Source organism: Lethenteron reissneri, chromosome 11 (genome assembly GCF_015708825.2).
Source record: "Lethenteron reissneri isolate LAM-NWPU_2019-01 chromosome 11, ASM1570882v1, whole genome shotgun sequence".
Lineage (NCBI taxonomy): Eukaryota > Metazoa > Chordata > Hyperoartia > Petromyzontiformes > Petromyzontidae > Lethenteron > Lethenteron reissneri.
This window is the reverse complement of record NC_083789.1, coordinates 8,734,227-8,753,909: the sequence shown is the minus strand read 5'-3', so window position 1 is coordinate 8,753,909 and position 19,683 is coordinate 8,734,227. Positions and strand designations below refer to the sequence as shown.

At 42.0% G+C, this 19,683-nt stretch overlaps 1 protein-coding gene across 23 annotated transcripts in view; it reads right to left on the bottom strand.

The window, feature by feature from the left end:
• LOC133341416 (neurexin-1-like) overlaps nt 1-19,683 on the bottom strand; it is a 395,989-nt gene that overhangs the window by 96,749 nt on the left and 279,557 nt on the right. For all 23 annotated transcript variants that reach the window (XR_009755044.1, XM_061550005.1, XM_061550006.1 and 20 more), the window contains one exon: nt 14,462-14,643. Coding sequence is in view for 22 of the 23 variants with exons in the window: in XM_061550005.1 (XP_061405989.1) it covers nt 14,462-14,643 (182 nt within the window). In the remaining variant the exon portion in view is untranslated. The remainder of the gene's footprint in view (nt 1-14,461; nt 14,644-19,683) is intronic.

Here is a 19,683-nt window from a genome sequence, read left to right as displayed (position 1 = left end):
CAGCAGCTTTCGATGGTTAACATTCTGACTTTCTATAATTAATAAACTGTAAGAGCGATTTCTTTCTTGTAACGCAACTATCTTGTGCAACTGAGTGTTATACAATACCCAAGCACCGGGAGTGGTGGCTTTGTACTATAACCCCAAGAGATCTGAATTTGATTCCCACTCACGTCCAATATCAATGACCAATATCTGAGCCAATTTTCGGCATCCCCCCAGGTCGACTTAGTCTTAATTGAGCACCTGGTGTGGTTTAAAAACATCGACAATGAGGAGAAAAATGTGGCTGGTTGTATACTCTTGGTTCTTTCGGTAAAGTCACGTAGGTAAAGAAAATAATAACTAAAAATAAATATAAATAATTGATTTAATGTTTTTTTTTACCTACGTGATTTTACTGAAAGAACCAAGAGTATGGATCCTTGCAGTCACGAAAACTTCAAATCTAGAAAGTGGCTGGTTGTGTTGCCGATCACACCACCCCTCTTGTGTTTCCTGCCAGCCAATGTCGGTGCTTCTTTACCCAACAGCTTGCGTAGGCTACATGGGGGGGGGGGGGGTCTTGTGAAACGATAATACCATACCAAACAATATTTTCACATGCTTTTCCATTAAAAGTTCTGGGTTTCCTAAGCGAAAAAGAACATCAAGCTAAAAATAAATGACAGGCTTATGTAACTCGCACACAGGTACAACCATGCTGCACAGTTTGCATGCTACATGAAAAGTATTAGCAACTATCAAACGGCATAGGATGCCACCAAGAGAAGGCGGCCATTTTAAAATTCAAGCTCGGCAGGATACAAATGCTGTGTTCAGCAACGTCTGTATAGGACACGATGATGTATTCCCACTGGGCTTTTATGTTTCACATTACGGTATGTTAAAATACCACATACCTTAACTTTTTAATGATACGTTTTTCAATGATTTTAAGAAAAATGCTATAAAATATTGAACATAGCACACATTACTGTACCTCTGAAAGTGCATTTGTTAACATACAACGTGCATTCATATTTATTGTTGACCATTGACTCATATTACATGTGATTGTGAAGGTTAATTTGCAAAAAATGTGAAGATGTTTGTGCAAGCATTTACCATGTTCACTCATACGATTTGTTGTTTTGTTTTTCAGCAATGTCTCGAGTTGGATTGTTGAAGGAGAGTTTGGCCAAGAATATGCAAATGCTGAGCCAGGTGAAAGTTTGCGAGTTCAAATCCTGGCTGGGGGGGATGAACTCAGCCCATCAGCCCTCCGACGTCAATAAAATAAGTACCATTTCACCGGGAAGTCAATGGTGATTTTCCTTTGGATAGATTCACCCCCGTCACAGGAATGTGGAATTTCCACCCCAGTTTCGGGGCTGTAAATTGGAGATGGGCACTGCATCGATGCTCATTTGAGCAGAAATCCACTCTGAGCAGTAAATAACGAGCAATGGTTCGGACTTTATTAAATCAGTGCGGCTTGCGGGCCATGTATTGCACCGTATTCCACTGCAAGAATTAATTAAACTGTAGCGTGGCCTTTCTGATACATTGTGGTGTGCATATTAAATATTTTACATTCAATCCAAGTATAACACAGTACAATTCCATTGCTTATATTCATTTTAAAATTAATGCAATTTTCACAGCAATACTTCCCCACAGCTGCCTATAATTTAGTTTTTTTTGTCGCTGATATTTAAGTGGCTTTATGAAACAGTGAATACACTACAGGGTTTTACCTTGGCATTTATAACTAGAAGTATAGAAAGCTCACAAATGACCAACGTGAATATTAAAGATGGAGCATGCATTATATATTCACAAATTACTGTGAATAGACTTTTTTTATATAACATAAAGAACCCCTATTCTATCAGGACTATGTCATTCCCAGGTTATTTTGTAGAGAAAATTAATTATTTGCTATTTCAAATTGGGGTATTATATGTACAAAAATTTTACTGGACAAAATGAGCACTTACAATCGTTATGTAAATTTTTTTTTTTAATTCGTAAACCTTTTGTTGGATAAGTCCCATTAATTTTTTTAACAGACAGTAGCCTGTGTCACGTGTTTTAATAACGGATGTCTCTCCGGACATCCTTCGATTGCAACACTTTGGGCCTCAAGTTCAAGGAAAAATATCAACCTCGTGATGTCAAGCAGCTCATTGGTGGAGAACGTGGTTCAGTGCAACTGGCTCCCAATTGGAAGGTTGTGAGTTCAAATCCTGGCTGGGTGTTGACAGCCAATCATCCCCCTGGGGAAGTTTATTTGTATTTACTGCATTGTGCGGAAGTCAACAGTGGTTGTCGTATAGATGGATGGACGAACCCCCACCATAGGAATGTGGAATTTCCACCACTGGCTCAGGTTTGTAAATAGGGGATGAGCACCCTCAGCACTGCCTCAATGCTTCTGATAATGATGATATTAGGGTTGACTAAATATAAGTATGAAATATATAACACTTTCTCAATTATAATCTTGTTTAATCTAGGAGCCTGCAGAACACTTAAACCGTACAACATGTGACACATCATGATTATTAACGTTCATGTGATATAGTTCATTATTATATTCGTTTATGATTATTTAAGGTCATTATTATTCATGTAAATTGCACATTGATGAAAGGTAACAATTTACATTATAAAATAATAAACATGTATTTATGGCTTTACTTATAATTATCATGAGAGAGTTATCGTATCAATATATGTGGTAATGCAGTTACTGTACAATGATAGCATAATAGACTTGCTTTATTTTACGGCTTGTGAAAAATGAGTATCTTTGTTAAGTTTAAATGAACCAAACCAAAACTGAAAATGCATTAACTTTGTAAATGCAGTTGGTACCGTTTAATTTACAAAACGGTAATGAGTTATACTCGTTCAACTATGCAGGCCATTCACATGTTTCGAAATTAACCTTTCAAAAATAATTATCATTTTGCAAATGCCTCCGTCACCCGAAAAGCTTTTATTTCCCGCTCAAGCACAAGTAATTTTGGCGGCTCAGAGCAGGCAGGGCATGCACACAAACCGTCTCCTCGCCACAGTTTCTCTACCGCAGAGGAGATGATGGCATTTTTTTCCCTCTTGGAAATGTGCCATTGTCATCTAAGAGCAGAGCACAGGGAATATTGCTCAGGAATAGAGCACGTGCAATGCACAATTTTACAGCTGTTAATATATTATCTACATACCGTACAGGTAGAATGTTCCATTGTAATCCGGACTACACAGGGATATGAAGAAGGAAAAAAAAACCCATGAAATGTCCCTTTTGATGTACCATATATATTTTTATATATACAGAATTCTCTTGAAAGCAATCTTGTCGCTGCACCTTTTGTAGCAATTTGAATCGGCGAGGAACGAATTCACATCCCAAATGCATTTCGTGGGGACGATGTTTGTGGCTCCTCCTATCAGTTAAAAAATCGTCCTGCCAGGAGAAATTTGAGGATTTTTTTTGTCCACACACACGCAGCAGCAGTCGAGCACTGCATCGGTGCCACTTACTGGGCGATGGCTGTGCTGGTTTGGGTGAGGAAATGACAGCCCTGACGAGATGACAGCCACGAAAGACCTCGACTGCCTGTCGCTTACTGCTTACTGCAAAGCATTAGCTTGTCCATCTGCAAAGGTTATTTTATGAGGATGTCAAGCTTTTAGCAGACAATTCTATTCGCAGCAGTCCTGCCTGTAAATATTAGTGACATCTTCATATAGCGTTGGGTGTACATATATATTTTATTTTATGTAAAATTGTTCTCCGATGCCTTTATTGCTTTAAAGTGGGCAATATAAATAACGATGTATTGTTTGATAGATATCCAAGGGTGGCATAAGTAAAGTAAAAAAACTGAGTACCCCACAATTCATGGCTGATGTCTTTGTTTGTGATGATGGCTATTGGGTAACTATTATATTAGTGAAGGGTTAGTGATGCATTTACCTGGCCAGGCAGCTCAGCGATAGAGCGGGTTAGTGGCATACAATGAGAAGGTTTCGAAGTTCAAATCCTGACTCGGGGTTTACTCGGACCATCATCTGTCCGGGGTCGAACAAAAATGTAGGAACCTCCACAGTGATTGTCCTGTGGGTAGACTTGCCACTGTCATGGGCATATTGTAAACAAATGAGCATATGCTCAATGCTCATTTCATCTGGAAATCATTCTGCCTTTTTAATGATACATTTGCTATTTATATGAGCTTCCAGGATAGGCTTCACTTGCATATTTCTATTTGATAATTTCCACTCAGAGCGAGGCACCAGATGTTAAACTTCGACCTCATGTGTCCCCTCAAGCCTCAGAGTACGCTAAGTCTCGCCGTGCATGGTACGGCAAATCTGAGGTGCAATTCATCCAAGATGATGTCCACCGAGGAGAACGATTGCTTTGTGTGCAGGTGCAAGGTGTATTTTCACACTGCAGAATCTTGATTATTATTTAAGGTGTAACAACCACGATAATCCTGCACGCAGTCTGCTTCACAATAAGGACGTTAAAGATCCCCTTCTCGTCATTCGCAAGAGCAGGAGCCACTGTGCGCCAGCGTCAGGGTCCAAATCTGCCAAACTTAAAAAACTACACTGCAAGGTTACTCCATTGGGATTGTAGATGGCAGCAAGCATTGCCCCCTACTGGCACCCTAATACCCCAGGTCATAATAAACAAAATAAATTTCAGCCCTGTTCTTCACCTGAGCACGGCTGCTTGTGTTGTGGCCGAAACGTCGTGAGAATTATTTTATTATGTTTATTTTTATTATTTTATTATTTCCCTTCTACGTGACTTTACCGAAAGAACCAAGAAAACAAAATCAACTTTAAACTTTGGAGGAGGTGGTGGAGGATTGGGAAGGCCTTCATCCAGCAGTGGATTGACGCTGACCGACGATGATAATGATGACTCGAGGTGGAAGGCCTAACCAAATAAACTTCCTTGGTTGGAATAACCGATCGCGAGAAACGTTCAGTTATAGTATTGAATAACGGCTCAATATGAATTATAAATATCTGGGCACAACAACGGCAGAGTCAATTTTAAATCGGTGAATCAATACACCGTTACACGCACAGCCTGACGTGAGGTGCAACGTGTGTGGTCCCTCGAATCAAGAAAAACTTTTGTTTGCCACTTTGATTTGAAAGTATGTTGTTCCACTTTGATATTGAACATAAATACAAAGCGGGATGCTGCCGTGGTGTAAGGGCTAGCACACCGCAGAGATTACCAGTTCGATCTCCCAGTGCGGCAAGTTGCAATATTGGGCAAGGTTTTTTTTAAAAACCAATCCCCCCACTCCTCACCCCTGATCTTTGTCCAACGAGCAGTATCAATGGCTTCACCAAAATGAGTCGATCGGTAGGTCACGTGCGGTGGGGTCAAAGTGTGTGTACTCCTTTTCCAAGACGTCTGGCCAGCATGGCAGAGTAGGGAAATCAATCCCCTTGGAGGTGGGCCTCTATTGAGCTCCCTAATAGGATCGGGATGGTTTCGTTTTATTTGTATGTGTTTGGGTGATTTGTTTACCTTTCTTGTACTTTGCACTACGATAATGTTTTATTTTTACTGTTTGTTGTTGTAATGTTGTTGGGAAAAAAATCACGTGTGTGTCCCCCCCCCCATTGTCAGTACCACATTATTACTTTCGCAGTGGAACTGCAGCTGGTGTCTATCCACTTAGCAGCTCAACATTTTCAGTTAAAAGGACTCAATTTGAATTTTTCACCGCTTTACAGATTCCACCAAACCCCCTTAAATGGGTGGCAAGCGCGAGCACATTTCACTTTATTGTTGTGGAAAATTCTGACTGCAATACGCGCGCAGGATTAGCACACAAGGCATGGGACGGTGCTTGGTGGAATTAATAATTTACGTCAGCTTAGTCAACCGTGAATTTTCAATACAAGTCATTAAACAGCGTTTTTAACGCACTACTGCCACGTGCAAATTGGTCACTAAAATCACGTTAATATAGTCCTGCAAAGAGCAGTGTACGGGCACCCTTTAAATGGCGGTAAACGAATGCAACTGAAGCTGTTGACAGTTTGTTTTCACAATACTTACTCTTCTTCGACTGAAACAACGTTAAGTAAACTACTCTTTCAACCAGAGGGCCCGTTTGTACCATTACTAACGCAAGAGAGGGAAGTAGAGCCGGGACATCCAATTATTTCTGTTGTGTCAAGCAAAGAAAAGGCCACTTTAACGATGTATCTGGGAGAATTTCTCTTAAATGCAATATTGAACATATAAATTGCACTGTTTGGTGAGATTTCTGATTATATTCTTCGCCTTATGACATTATACAGCACAAATTAATACAATGGTGGTGGGGGGGGGATATTACAAAGAGAAATGTGATATAAAAAAAACTTAAATAATAGAAATATGAAAAAAATACATTTGATCTGCATCAACAGTGTTGGGGGAGAAGCAATGATTAGCGGTAGAAAAGTGCAACTAAATCAGGGATCGTGATGAAGAATAAGCAATGTATTAAGATTAAATGGAGGTTGCCCAAAACTCTCCCTCTATTCTCAAGAGAAGTCAGACCAAACATGCAGCTAATTATCTTGAAGATTAGCTGTGCGGCTTATTGTAAGGACACAGAAATTAATTTTGAGCCCCTCGTGTAACATTAAATTACCTTGCCAGACAAGAGGCAAAGTGGTTCACGGTACAATTTATAACAAGCGATATAATAGTGCTTTAAAGGGACTCAGCATCACTTATCTGGGCCAATAAAGGTTACAGTGTTGCCTTTTTTTCATGGCCACATCATTATTTCTTAATAGTTGTCAAAAAATGTTTTAACCGTGCTGGGAAAAATGTTAATCCAGCAAATGGTTTGAATTACACAGTCCTGAGCTATAACAACAACAACAACAACAACGTAACAAATGAAATATATGATCTTAAATATAATGTTGTAACGTTCGTAAAAAAAAAATGTAATTGCAAACTTGGGAATGAAAACCCCAAAAAAACTCCTGGATCCAATAAACACTTAATTAAAACAATGTTTGCCTTTTAAAATATTTATACTAAATTAAGGAATCCTGCTGGGCTGCAGAGAAAAACAGACCAGCACTTATGCTTAAAGACATCCTATTTCCATTGCAGAAAATGTGATCTAATACCCATGTAATTTTTAGAAGAGGGAAAAACACATTCATTTTGATTATCCATGCATGAAGTAATCTCCCCTATTTTATGCTCGACTTATGGTAAATATGTGATGAAGTACATTTGGGATTAATATTTTGCAAGAATGGGTGTAATTTTGTAATTGATTTGGAGCCACTAATGAATTGTTTCAGGGGGCGATTCTGTTTCCACAATGCTCAGCATTCTTTGAGCTTTTCCCGGTGTAATTAGCCACTGATTGCATCTCGCCTTCAAATAATAGCCTGCACTCTGGCGGTAAAACTTGAAGCAAACCAATACGTAGCATTGCTATTCAGTTCCTGAATAAAACAATTCTGAGCAATTAGGTCACCTTTTTAAATGAAGCATCTCAATGGGGTGGCACTAACATGTGTTGCAATGAGCATGAGTGAGTATTTAAAATCACAAATGGGAGCATGGTAATAGTTCATACGAAGGGAAAAAATGCAATTGCAATTTAAAGGCATAAATGTTTGGCACAATGAGTATTCTAAATGGTCTATATGCCACAAATGAATATGCATATTTGCCTATGAGTGGAACGGTGGGGTAGCAGTTACGTGGCAATTTTAAACCCGAACCACGGCTAACATCAGTGGCGAGTGATATCAGAACCGGTCCTGAGATGCCTTGCTTCATCAACCTGCACTGACCAGCGTGGTGAAATATTGTCTAACCCAGCAAACGAAGTGGCACTGGGAGGCATTCATTCAGCTGTGGGTTGGCAAAGGCATGAACCTGTTCTTTATTTTGTATTATTGTATTTGTGCATACGTCAATTGGATGCAATCGAATTATGGGCGCCCAGGTGGCAAGATGTTAACTACCTACTATGCAGGCATCACGGTTGGGTTCGATCCCAACCCTGACGCCTGTATATTTGGAATTTGCATGTTCTCCCCGTGGTCACGTGGGTTTTTCTCCAGGTTCTCCGGTTTTTCCCTCCACATTTAGAAACATGCGTTTAGAGTATATGACTCCTATAAATTTCCACATGATAAGCCACTTCGTTGAGCTATCATTTGTGGCCAAGTCGTTTCTGACAAAGAGCTGTACTGTATAGCTTACTGGGCCTTACCTGGTAAAAAAGAATAGAACACATTCAAGAGGAAGTGCTCCAAGAAGATGGAATGATGAAATTAAGTTTTCGTGTGGGAGGGCCACGTGGATTATTACATTGTAGAGATTGTGAGCTGCGATGGTGGCTTGCGGAGGCGTTCATCCAGCAGTGGATTGACCATGGCTGATGATGACAGTAAATCAGAAGATGAAACCCAGCAGATTGACAAGGAACGTAACCTTAGACTTGATACCATCCCTGGGGCAGCAGTTTCAATGTATAAATACAACAAATAATTATTTAGCAGAACAAAGGCTGCTTCAAACATGAGATCTGGCATTGTGTGTGGTGGGCTAACGTTTTGCAATCTGTCAGTCATGAAAGAAAACATTAGGTTTGTAGTTGACTGCTTAAATAACGTTGCTAAAAGATCAACGGCATATTAATGAGAAATGTATTGTACGGACTGCTTACATTTCCAAATGAACAACAATGATTTAAAATTAACTCATTGTCCATCATTATAAAAGCTGTAAAGATATAAACAACATTACAGAACTTTAAATAAGGTACTTGAAATTACGATATTCATAATTTTTACCAAATATACTTACGAAGAAAAAGCATTAAATAGTTTGGAAAATAATAATAATGATATGCAATCATTCACACGTCTTTGTCAATCCACTCCAGGATGAGGTCCTTCCTGTGCCATATCAGTCATGGGAGTTGTTGGATTAACATACTTCACCACGCTGGTCTGCGTGGATTGTTCATAACAAAAGTAATTTTGGGTTAGATCGTGAAAATACGTGTTAAATGCCATGTGAGTTGGTGGAGTAATAGTCAGCAAGTACAAAAATGGTCCAGGGAATCAAAAGGCTCCTGCAGTGTATAACTACAGCCGCTTTGGTTTTAAATAATTGTTCATTTATGGGCATGACTCAGAGACATCACGTTGACTGTGAATAAGAAGAGTAAGTGGGCTATTCTAGACGTCGCTAGAATAGATAATGGCTGACGGAGAAGACGGGAGATGGAATGGGAGCCAAAGATGAAAACACGCCAAAGAGGGTAGCCAGCGTGGAGATCTAGTGATGAGATCAGTTCATGTGCAGGAGTGAGATAGACTGTGGAATACTGGACCACAAAGCACAGTAATAGTCTTCTTGGTTCTTTCGGTAAAGTCACGTAGAATGGAAATAATAAAAATAAAACATAATAAAATAATTCTCACGACGTTTCGGCCACAACGCAAGCAGCCATCCTCAGGTGAAGAACAGGTCTGTCAGAAAGACAGCGTCACAGTAATAATATGGGGTCGCCTTCATCCAGCAGTGGAAATCCATGGTTGATGATGATTATTATAATACGAGGATTAAGGAGGCATGTTTGTTTACCGCCACAAGTCAATAGTCACTGGCTAGTCAATGGAATGGAATGTTAATTGTATACATGTAGTAAGTTACATTGCTACTCCTAAATCAGACCACAGCCAATAGCTTTCACATCAATGTCCTCTAAAGGGAATATCAATCTTGCAAGTGCTCTTTGACATGCACATATTAAAATCCACGGAACTCTTCGCAGTGTTTGAATACTGACCACCGGTGTAATTCCCCCCTCCCCCCCCCAACAATTATATTTTAAGTGCTCTTCACATCATGTAAGGAGACGAAGAAAAGTCTGTTCAAAACTCTGCAGCTGTCAGTGCATCACTCTGTTTCAGAGAATGAACTTGAGGAAATTACATCACGTAATTCTTAATTCACTACAATCGGCCTCTGCAATCCCATACTGGAGGCACACTTTGTACATGCCCTGCAAAAAAAGCGTTTGTCGCAAGCCAAAAAACAAGATGTGGGAGCTTTAGAGCTGAAATAAGCCACATTATATTTGAAAGACCTAAATTAATCGTGGGTATTTTTTGGTGTACAATGGAAACCTGGCTGAGACTAGCAACTCACTGCACATGAGAACTCGGTTTAACGGCAGTGTCTGGATTTGAATCCAGGCTTTCAGCTGAGTGCTCTGACTCCTGAGCCACCTAGCCACCACCAAGAATCTGCAATCTTATGGTCCTCAAAGCAAGAATACATATTCCCTTCTACTCAGTATATAGCTATGTGTAGCCACCGCTGTCTAAAAATGGGACACTCACTATTAACATTGTGAGCAATGAAATGCAAGTCGACATGGCACTGCGGTAAATGTTTTCCAGCATCGGGCTGTGTAAAATGACTTTCAAATATAAGGGAATTAATTTAACGCCAGAGTGCAGAGACAACTTGGGGCATACAGGATTTTAGTAGTGAACAAAACAAGGCATGAAAGACAGGGTTAATGTTAATTTTATTTAGAGCCATCAATCATTCTATTATCTGCATTTGCCACACCTGACAATTTCCTAAAAAGTCCAGACTGGCTCATTATACCAATTAAAGAAGCCTCTAATTCATCACTTGGCACGCTCCATGTTTAGAGGTCTTTAAATAAAAAAATATATAAAAGGGCTATTTTCTATTATTTATGTATTGCCTTCCCCCCCCCCCCCCCCCCCGATTGTGTTCACGGTGTCATGCAACCCTTCGTGTTGGAGAATGGCCCATGGAAGTGGATTTCAAAGAACCACGACTTAACTGCTCTTCCACACAGTAGAGGACAGCGCCTTCCTGCCTCCCCCCTTAATTCGGGGAGTGGTGGCATCCTTATTGTGCACCGGGCTATGAACACGAATTTGACCGACCGAAGTTTGATTCCCGATCATTAGTGGCGAGCGATCTCTAAACTGGTCCTGCTGCCCCCCTCTCCACTGGCCAGCCCTCCGCACACTCATACTGCATAATGGTCCAAGTCACGTGACACACAACCAGATGCGCGTTTGAACGCAAGATGACTCATAAGTGAGAGAATATGGCCCGTGGAGGGAGTTGAGGACTGGAGATGAAACGGCGCTAATTTAGCCATGCCTGCTGTTCTACTTAAAATGTACACCCACACTTTTTAGCACCATCAAGTGAACTGTTAATAGCTTTTTAAAAAAAGAATTGTAATGATGACTTCAACAGGCGCTTGTTACTCAATTGTACCACGTGTAAGTGTGGTACAGGGAATATTCCCCCTTGCGGCGAATAATGCAGCATATTGCTTTGTATTTTCATGGGCAGCCAAATATATTTCACAAACTATACCCCTGATTTTTTCAGTTGTATGTTAAGTATTGTATTTGTTTGTTGTGCGGATATTATAATTCCCCAGCTTTATAAAGTCCACATCAAAGTCCACAAGCCTAGTGAGTACTGGTCATTTATGACAGTTACGGGTGGAGTGGTGGCACAGTGAATGACACAATGTGTCATGAACCCGGCGACCTCGGTTTGATTTCTGGCCATGGCTAACTTCAGTGGCAGGTGATATCTGAACCGGTGTGGTGAAGTATGATCAGATTCTCCCATGACTGAACAGGAGGCTCTTCATTCAGTAGGGCTGAACATTAGAATTATTTTATTTATCAAGGATTAACAAACATGAAATCTCATATCACATAGCGTCTTATCTATACACGTTTATATTATCATTCTGATATAAATCAGTCTATACTGTTCGGGGAATGTCTTTTAGAAGAATAAGTCAGAATACAGAACGCGTCCGAGAAGACGTCTCACTGAGCAAATGGAGCAATTCAGTTGGCGGTGGTGCAGGTGCTGGGTGAAGTGATGCACCACCAGATTGTGGAATGTTGAGGTGGTTTGTGTAGGCCTTCATCCAACAGTCGATCAATCATGGCTGCTGCTGATGATGATGATAGCGATGATATGTGAAGGGGAGCAATCATGTGACACCATGTGTGAAAGTTAGGTTTTTTTTATTCCTGCCCAAGCAGTCGTTCCTTGATAGACAATGAAATGACCATGGAGAATGAACTAATGGTATGTTAAGGGCATTGAATATGGTGCATTGAAAAAAGCCACGTTAAATTATACTGGGGGTCGTAACTCAGCATGTGCTGCAAAGTGGCACAGATGACAGAGAGCTCCAAAAAGAAGATTGCTGCTACTACTACATCACAAAGGCATGGCAACGAGAGTGTAAAACATCGGCTGGAGTGATGACAGAGTGTCCCTGAACTCCTGACATTCTGACACGCAGACGGCACCATATATACGCTAAGCTCGATGCAGTCACCCACAGCGGAAGATGCATCACAAATTAATAGCGCATCCTCTGCATTGTAAGACACTCCGCAAAGCAAGATGAACCCCAAACTTGTGCCCGGTGTCAATAACGTTAAACAAATCTGGCCGCTCAAAGACAAAGACACACGCTTGCCGGATTATAGGACACACACCCCAACTTTTGCTTTAAAATACAAGGGGGGTGGGGGGGAAGAATGGTTTCTTATAATGTGGAGAATGGTGGAGATTTTTCTTGATTAAATATTTTATTTCATCATGGGACCTCCTTTGCCAGTACCAAAATATGAGAATAGGTTTTCCCCTTTTTTTCTGGCAACAAAACAGGTGTTAAGATGTTAATACACCAAATTGAAACATTTTACAAGGAATCATGTCTAAATTAACCACAATACTTGTGGTCAGAATGCAAACAAAAAACATACTCTGATAATATATGCATTGTCTTTGAAACTGATTGGTCCACACCAGAGACAGCTTTCTTTGGAGCCTAGTCTCAAAGATATTTGAGTATTAAATCGGTTAGGAGTATTGGGGCGACTGCGAGCGACTGGCCAGTGGTCACACTGCACCGCCGCAAGTTGCCCCAGATCGCACCCCCCCTCCGCCCCATATGCAACACAGACAATATCAGTAACATTCGAAAGTATTTGGGCAAATTATTAAAAAAAATCACACAAAAGTCTAAAATTGTTTTAATTTCTGCCGATTTGTATGTAAACAAAAAATAATTGGAAAGGATACGCAAAGGACATCACCACATGCCCAGAACCAGTCAGGAAAAAATAATCTCCCACGACTACACCACGGGCTTGTGGTGGGCAGTTCACAACAATACACCGTTGCACTCTACTTCTATGTGCCCATAAAATGTATGACTGGCACTAACCAGTGATGGTGAAGTATGCCTTGAAAATGAAGCAAGTTAATTATCACGTTTCTTGGAGACCTAGTGTATGGTGCACTTAAAGGATACAATTTAAGCACCACAATTCGATACATAATTTGCGTTATTTGATGTTTATTCTTCGTAGGCACATAGAAATAACTAAAACGTATTAATTATCCCCTGCACATGGATGGGTCCTACTCTCTACGGCTGAGACAGATGTCTAAGGGAAAAAGAGGAAGACCCCAATCTGAGCGAATGTCTAACATTAGAAATTAGACAGGATGGAAGCTGTCTCAGATAAAAGACGCAGCGACGGACAGAGATAATTCGAGAGGCCGCTGCACAGCAGCCCAAAAGACCAAGGGCATTGAAAAAAATATTAATATTATTTCACATTTCTTTTTACCCAGCTAAGCCTCACTAAGTGAGGAAGCCCTGCTAAGTTTTCAGAACAGGAGACGATAAGGCAATGTGTTTTCCAAACTGAGTAATTTTAAAAGTGTTTTCTTCTTCTTAGAAATTTGTGGCATGGATTGGTGGATCACACGAATTCGGGAAGCTCTCTACCCGTGTGCATCAAGGTCAACATCTCCTGGCCTTCCATGGTTAAACAGGAACAGCAAGTGTTTTCATTTCCGTTCGGAGATGTGGTGTTACCCCCTCCCACGTGCGAACTGTCCATGGCTACTTTGGTTTCTTCCCACATGTAGAAATGCACGTGTAAATGAAGTGTGCCAAACATCCAAATCTTGGACTACAGAGCTTGACAAATTGTTGGAGATGTGAGTGTTACTCTCCTCACGTATGTAAACACTCATGAAACAAGCACTGCGATTTTATTATTATTATATTATTTTATTTTTATTAATTTTTATTTTATTTTTTACCTACGTGACTTTACTGAAAGAACTAAGAGTAAGGACTGCAGAGCATGGGCAAGTTGTTGGCACCTGTTGTCTGCCTTGGCGCTTGTCTGTGGTTTCCCACGCCTGCAAATAATCTCATCTCCCTCTCTCTCTCTCTGAGAACGAACAAAGACTGCGCGCGTCATAACCGCCCTGAGTTAGTACAGAGCACGCGTGAAATTAATGCAGGAGGTAGGGAAATTGTACGCGGGCACTCACGATGTAGAGCTCGATAAAGTCTCCGAGTGTGGCGGCGCTGTCCACGCGCACCAGCAGGGCGTCCTTGAGGTGCGTGCTGAAGCCCACGGCCAGGCGGTCAGCGCGTGTGCTGGGCCTGTCGTTGGGCCGCCATGTGTACGTGATGAGTCCGCCGCCCTTGCTGAAGATGTACGTTGTTCCCGCTGTGAAGACAAAACCAGAGCGCTCATCGTTATCGTCATGGTCGTCGTTTTCTAACGACGCGGGGCACTTGCGCCTCCTGTTATTGCGGTTGGCTACGTGCGGCGCGAAAGAAGTTCAACATATATAGGAACATTTCACAAAGGATTAAAATTGTTATTATCAATTTGAAGTGAACATTTTTAGAATGTTGCAACCAATGTGTGCTGCTTTCCAATATCATATTGTGCGTGTGTTTACCACTGCTTTCAAATGCCTATGAATGAGATTCAAATAACATTTTTTTATATTCTTTGGGTCTTTCGGTAAAGTCATGTAGAACAAAAAAAAAATGATCCTGATGACGATTGCTTGTGTTGCGATCGAAGCGTTGTAGTTTTTTGTAAAATATTTTTTTGTTCTACTTTACTGAAAGACCCAAAGAATATGAACTCCTGTACACACGAAAGCTTCAAGCTAATTTATTTATTTATTTGCAACCTTTGTCAATCCACTGCTGGATGAAGGCTTTCTCACACCATGTCAGCCATGGACGTTGTTTGAACATACCTCACCACGCTGATCAGTGCGAATTGGTGATATCATCCGCCACTGATAATATCTGGGTTCATACAAAGCAGTGTGTTAACCACTGCACCACGGTCCACTAGAATTGTATACATGGACTTTATTTTAATGATTAACATTAATAGTAGGTGTGGCATTAGCGTACCCACAGACACTGCGTTTTAGGGAGTTCATCTAAGGGGCGTGTATGTGGGGTAATCCCTCTAATGAGGAAATGTGTAAATATATATTCTTTCAGAACAGCCCTCAACCTAACCATCTTTAATTGATTTTAATATCTGCTTAACTAACCGCAACATAATATCCCATCTTGGCAATGCCCTTTAAAAGTCCTCATCACGATCGTTATGTTCATTTGCTGAAGTACATTTTGCGACGTGCATTGTTTCCATCAAAGTGCATCACCCACGCGGATTGCCTGTTTTTGTTCCGAAAACGACAAACAACAAAAACAACAACTTCGAGTCTGAACTTTAATAAAACAAACTTTTTTGCACACTCTGCCCTTCATCAAACAACTACGTAGCAGTCGGTTCTTTTAGTTTAAAGTGGTGAAACTGATCATAGTTTGTTTATCTTTCATTATTTATTTCCCAAAGGTCTCTTTTTCTCTGCACACATAAATCCTCCCTTTATCATTTTTTGTTATCCCCCAGGGGGCCAACTTATATATTCGGTCACGTGGACAGCACACGGGGCTGCTGCCGTGGAGTAACGCTTTGCTTCACTGGATTTGCAACTGAGATTTTGCCAGTTCGATTCTATCTCCAGGCACTGCAGTTGAAACAGTATGGGTACATCGCAGTTCGCTGATCGGCAGGTAACGTGTGGTGGGGTGTAATGTGGGTACTCTCACTTCTTACAAGATGTCTAAATGGCGTAGAAGAGTAGTACAAAACACCCTCCGATGGACATCATTGGGCCAGCGGCGGTATGAGCAAGTAATTGCAGGCCTGTACCTGCATTACTTTGTATATAGCCATACATACCCCGTACCGTATATGTTTGCGTACGGTGTGGAGCGGTGACAGAGTGGTTATCGTGCTGTGCTCTGAATCCTGCGACCCGTGTTCGATTCCTGTTCATGGCCAACACCAATGACGATTATTTTAACTGGTCGTCCCCCCTAGGTCGACTCAGCCTCAAATGAGTAGCTGGTGTGGTCACACAAATGCGGCCGGGGCATGGTGTTGGCAACCCAACACCTTGTGTGCCGTGCAGGCTTTCATCGCTGCTCGCTAACAGCCCCAAAACCCTGTTACGGCCACACATGGGATTCTTGTATGTGTGTGTTTACGCGTCGATCCACATTTGCGTCTCCGCCAATGCCCGTGCTCGTGTGAAACAATTTGACTCCACCAGGATGACTGCAGGTAGAATTCTCGATCAAAGATCCAACTCCCACAAATGTCCCCACAATGTTCCCAGGCTGGGTGTGCAGGATTTCACCTCATCCGGTTTACACGACACGGCGTCTAAAAGCGTCCGCATCTCACGACGCGGTTGCATTTATAAACTCGGTGGTGCACGTGCCTAATAAGTGTAAACAATGATTGGTGGCAGGCAAGTGTTATGGTGTCCCCAACAGTCTAACTCGCCAGACATTAATTCAACAAAGACAAACATAACCTCTCCCCCCATAGCCTTAGACCAGACTATTGGGGCAAGTGCTGTCAAGGGGCTAGGTGACCGACACCACGCCCGACTGCCTTTGTCTCCGCAGTGTTGATGTTGACGTACTGCTCCAGCACTGATTTGTACATACTACGGGAGGCCCCAGGACTTCTTCAAATATTCGCCACTGTTATTGATCGTGAGCAGGAATTCAACTCCCAGTTGCTGGGTTCATAGTGCAACGCGCTCACTACTAGAATACCCCCTTGCCCACCCTACTCCACTCACGTGACACTCACCTAACACCAATCAGCATTCAAACTTCATCAAGCACAGACCAGCTATGTTTACCAAACATATCCCACGCACCTACAAGAGTCCGTAGCAGGTTTTGCCTTCGAGTAAATTATAGGCAGCACGAGGACAAGCAACACATTTATAAAGCAGACAGGGCACCACGCGCTGCGATTTGTATGCGGTCAGTTGTCTTTACCTAGGTCAAAGGTCATAAGTTGTGCATAGGCCAATAAAAAAACAATCCCTGGATATTTATGGTCAGAATGAGCACTCATGGGACTGCTGATGATAATAATATTTCAAGTGAATGCTTCGACAGACAACCTATGCTCTGGACGGATCCAAAAATCCAGGTAAAAGCTCATATCTGCTACCTCCTCTGATGGTCCTCCACTTACCTCAACCGGCCCCTCTCATTCCCATCCCCTGGCCCCTCTCCTCACCGCCCTAGCCCCTCTCGTTGTTCTTCGCCCTGCCTGTCTCTAGTGCCATACATCGCATGGGTCATGGGTTTTGTTGACCTCGCGTAAAGGTCATGGGTCATACACAGCTCGTCTTCAATTCCGTGCGTACGGCCATTTTTCATTCCGGTGGAATGAGGCCTCGCCGGAGCCGGCAATATGAAAATTACTCAAGCTAATGCCGTGAATGATAGACTGACAGACTGACAAATTAGTTGTTTATATAGAGTGAAACCTCAATCTAACGTTCCTAAGGGGACCATAAAAATTGAGCGTTAGATCTGGGAAAACATTGGATCAGGGAATACTATTTCCTGCCATAAAAAAGCACGTACTGTATTTAATGCTCTCTCTCTTTCTCTTTGTCTGATTCCCCATCCTTCCCACCTCCTCTTTGATGGAGTATATATTTCAGGTTCCAAGCTTCTCTCACTGGATACAGTCACATTTGCAAATGTCATTTGTAATTTTGATCCTCACCTGTGTACCAATAGTTTAATGGTAATGTGACATTTTCTTGAGGCACTGCTGTGCGTTATCTTGGTGTGATCTGGGACTGATTTGTTGTTGTTTGTGCTGCCTTGCCTAACTTTGACAAATCGGACTTACAAAAATGTATTTATTATACAATTATATGTAGTGACTTTGCTTACCTTTATCTATATTTTGCACTCCTATCGTTAGTTTTGTATCGTTTGCTGTTATAATTTGCTGACCCCACCCATATATTTGCGATAAAGAGCTTCATAGCTAAACGGATTCCTCCTGAAGTCGAAATAAAGATTCTGATGACGATGTCTCGCATGCCGCACTCTCTCTCTGCTTTCTCTCACTGTGCATCTCCTGGCCCAGGGTTCTCTATCTCTCTCCTTCTCTCACTCCATACACCACGTGCCTCTCTCACTCCATACACCACGTGCCTCTCTCACTCCATACACCACGTGCCTCTCTCACTCCACACATCGACTCTCACTTGGCCCGGAACTCACTACCCATGCGTCAATGCGACTGCATCATTTCGGCCGCATCATCATTGAGCACCCAGGCCGTGTGAAGACACTAGGGGACAGGCTCAGCCCAGGGGATGTGGGCATAGGAGAGACGTGCAGGCACAGCATTGACATACATGGAGTATTACAACAGAGGTTGGGAACGACCAGGAAAAAAACGATGAGACTGATAGAGTGGAAGAGGCACTCGAACAAAAAAACGATGTAGAAACATCAGCAATAGATGGGCTATGATAACAAACAGTGGAGGGCTTGCCGCCAGAAATAAATGGACCCAGCGGCCTCCGTAAAGGAGCTCAACTGGAAGAAGTTCGTGGCGAGAGCACCGGGGGGCATAACACGACGATGCTTCTGATGAGAAAAAAACCCACCGTGCATCGCCACCGACTGCTTACGACGAGGAATCAAGCACGCAGCTCTTGCCACGACGTCGGGGCACACAGTGGCCGTTAGGAAACATTCGCAATATACGGAATTACTCGTACAAAACGTATTCTCCATGCGTTGTCAAGCACCAGTAGACAAATTGCTGCCCACCTCTGTAAACAACTACAACACCGGCAGAGTTAGCACCGCTGCTGCCTCGGGCACTTAGCAGTTCAAACCATGCGGTAATTGGCACAAAGCCAATGGGCAATGCCGATAAAAAAAAAATCCTCTTGATCGAATGATGAGCTCATGCCAAACTTGCGTATCCAGTAACGCTGACAATGTACATACGTGGCCGAAACTTTTTGCTGCCTGTTGGCAAATTTTAGACTCCTAGGCAATTTTAAGTGGCGGGCATATTATTACCATTAAACTAGTTCACTCAGGAAAGCTTCACCGAATCCCAAACGATTTATGAGGAGGGTCCTTCCGAGTTTGTGCACAAGGTGGAGATGCTGCTGCTGCTGCTGCTGATGCGCAATAGCCAATCGAGTCATTGTCAGGTAATTTTTTGTTTGCATTTAGGATGCATGGGCAATGGCAGTTATATTATGTTTCTGTTGTTGTTTTAGCTATGGCAGAAAATCTATGCAGAACAGGGGAAGGACATCCGAGTAGGGAATCGAACTCTGGGCCCTTCTTGCAACGAGATGCAAGTATGCAA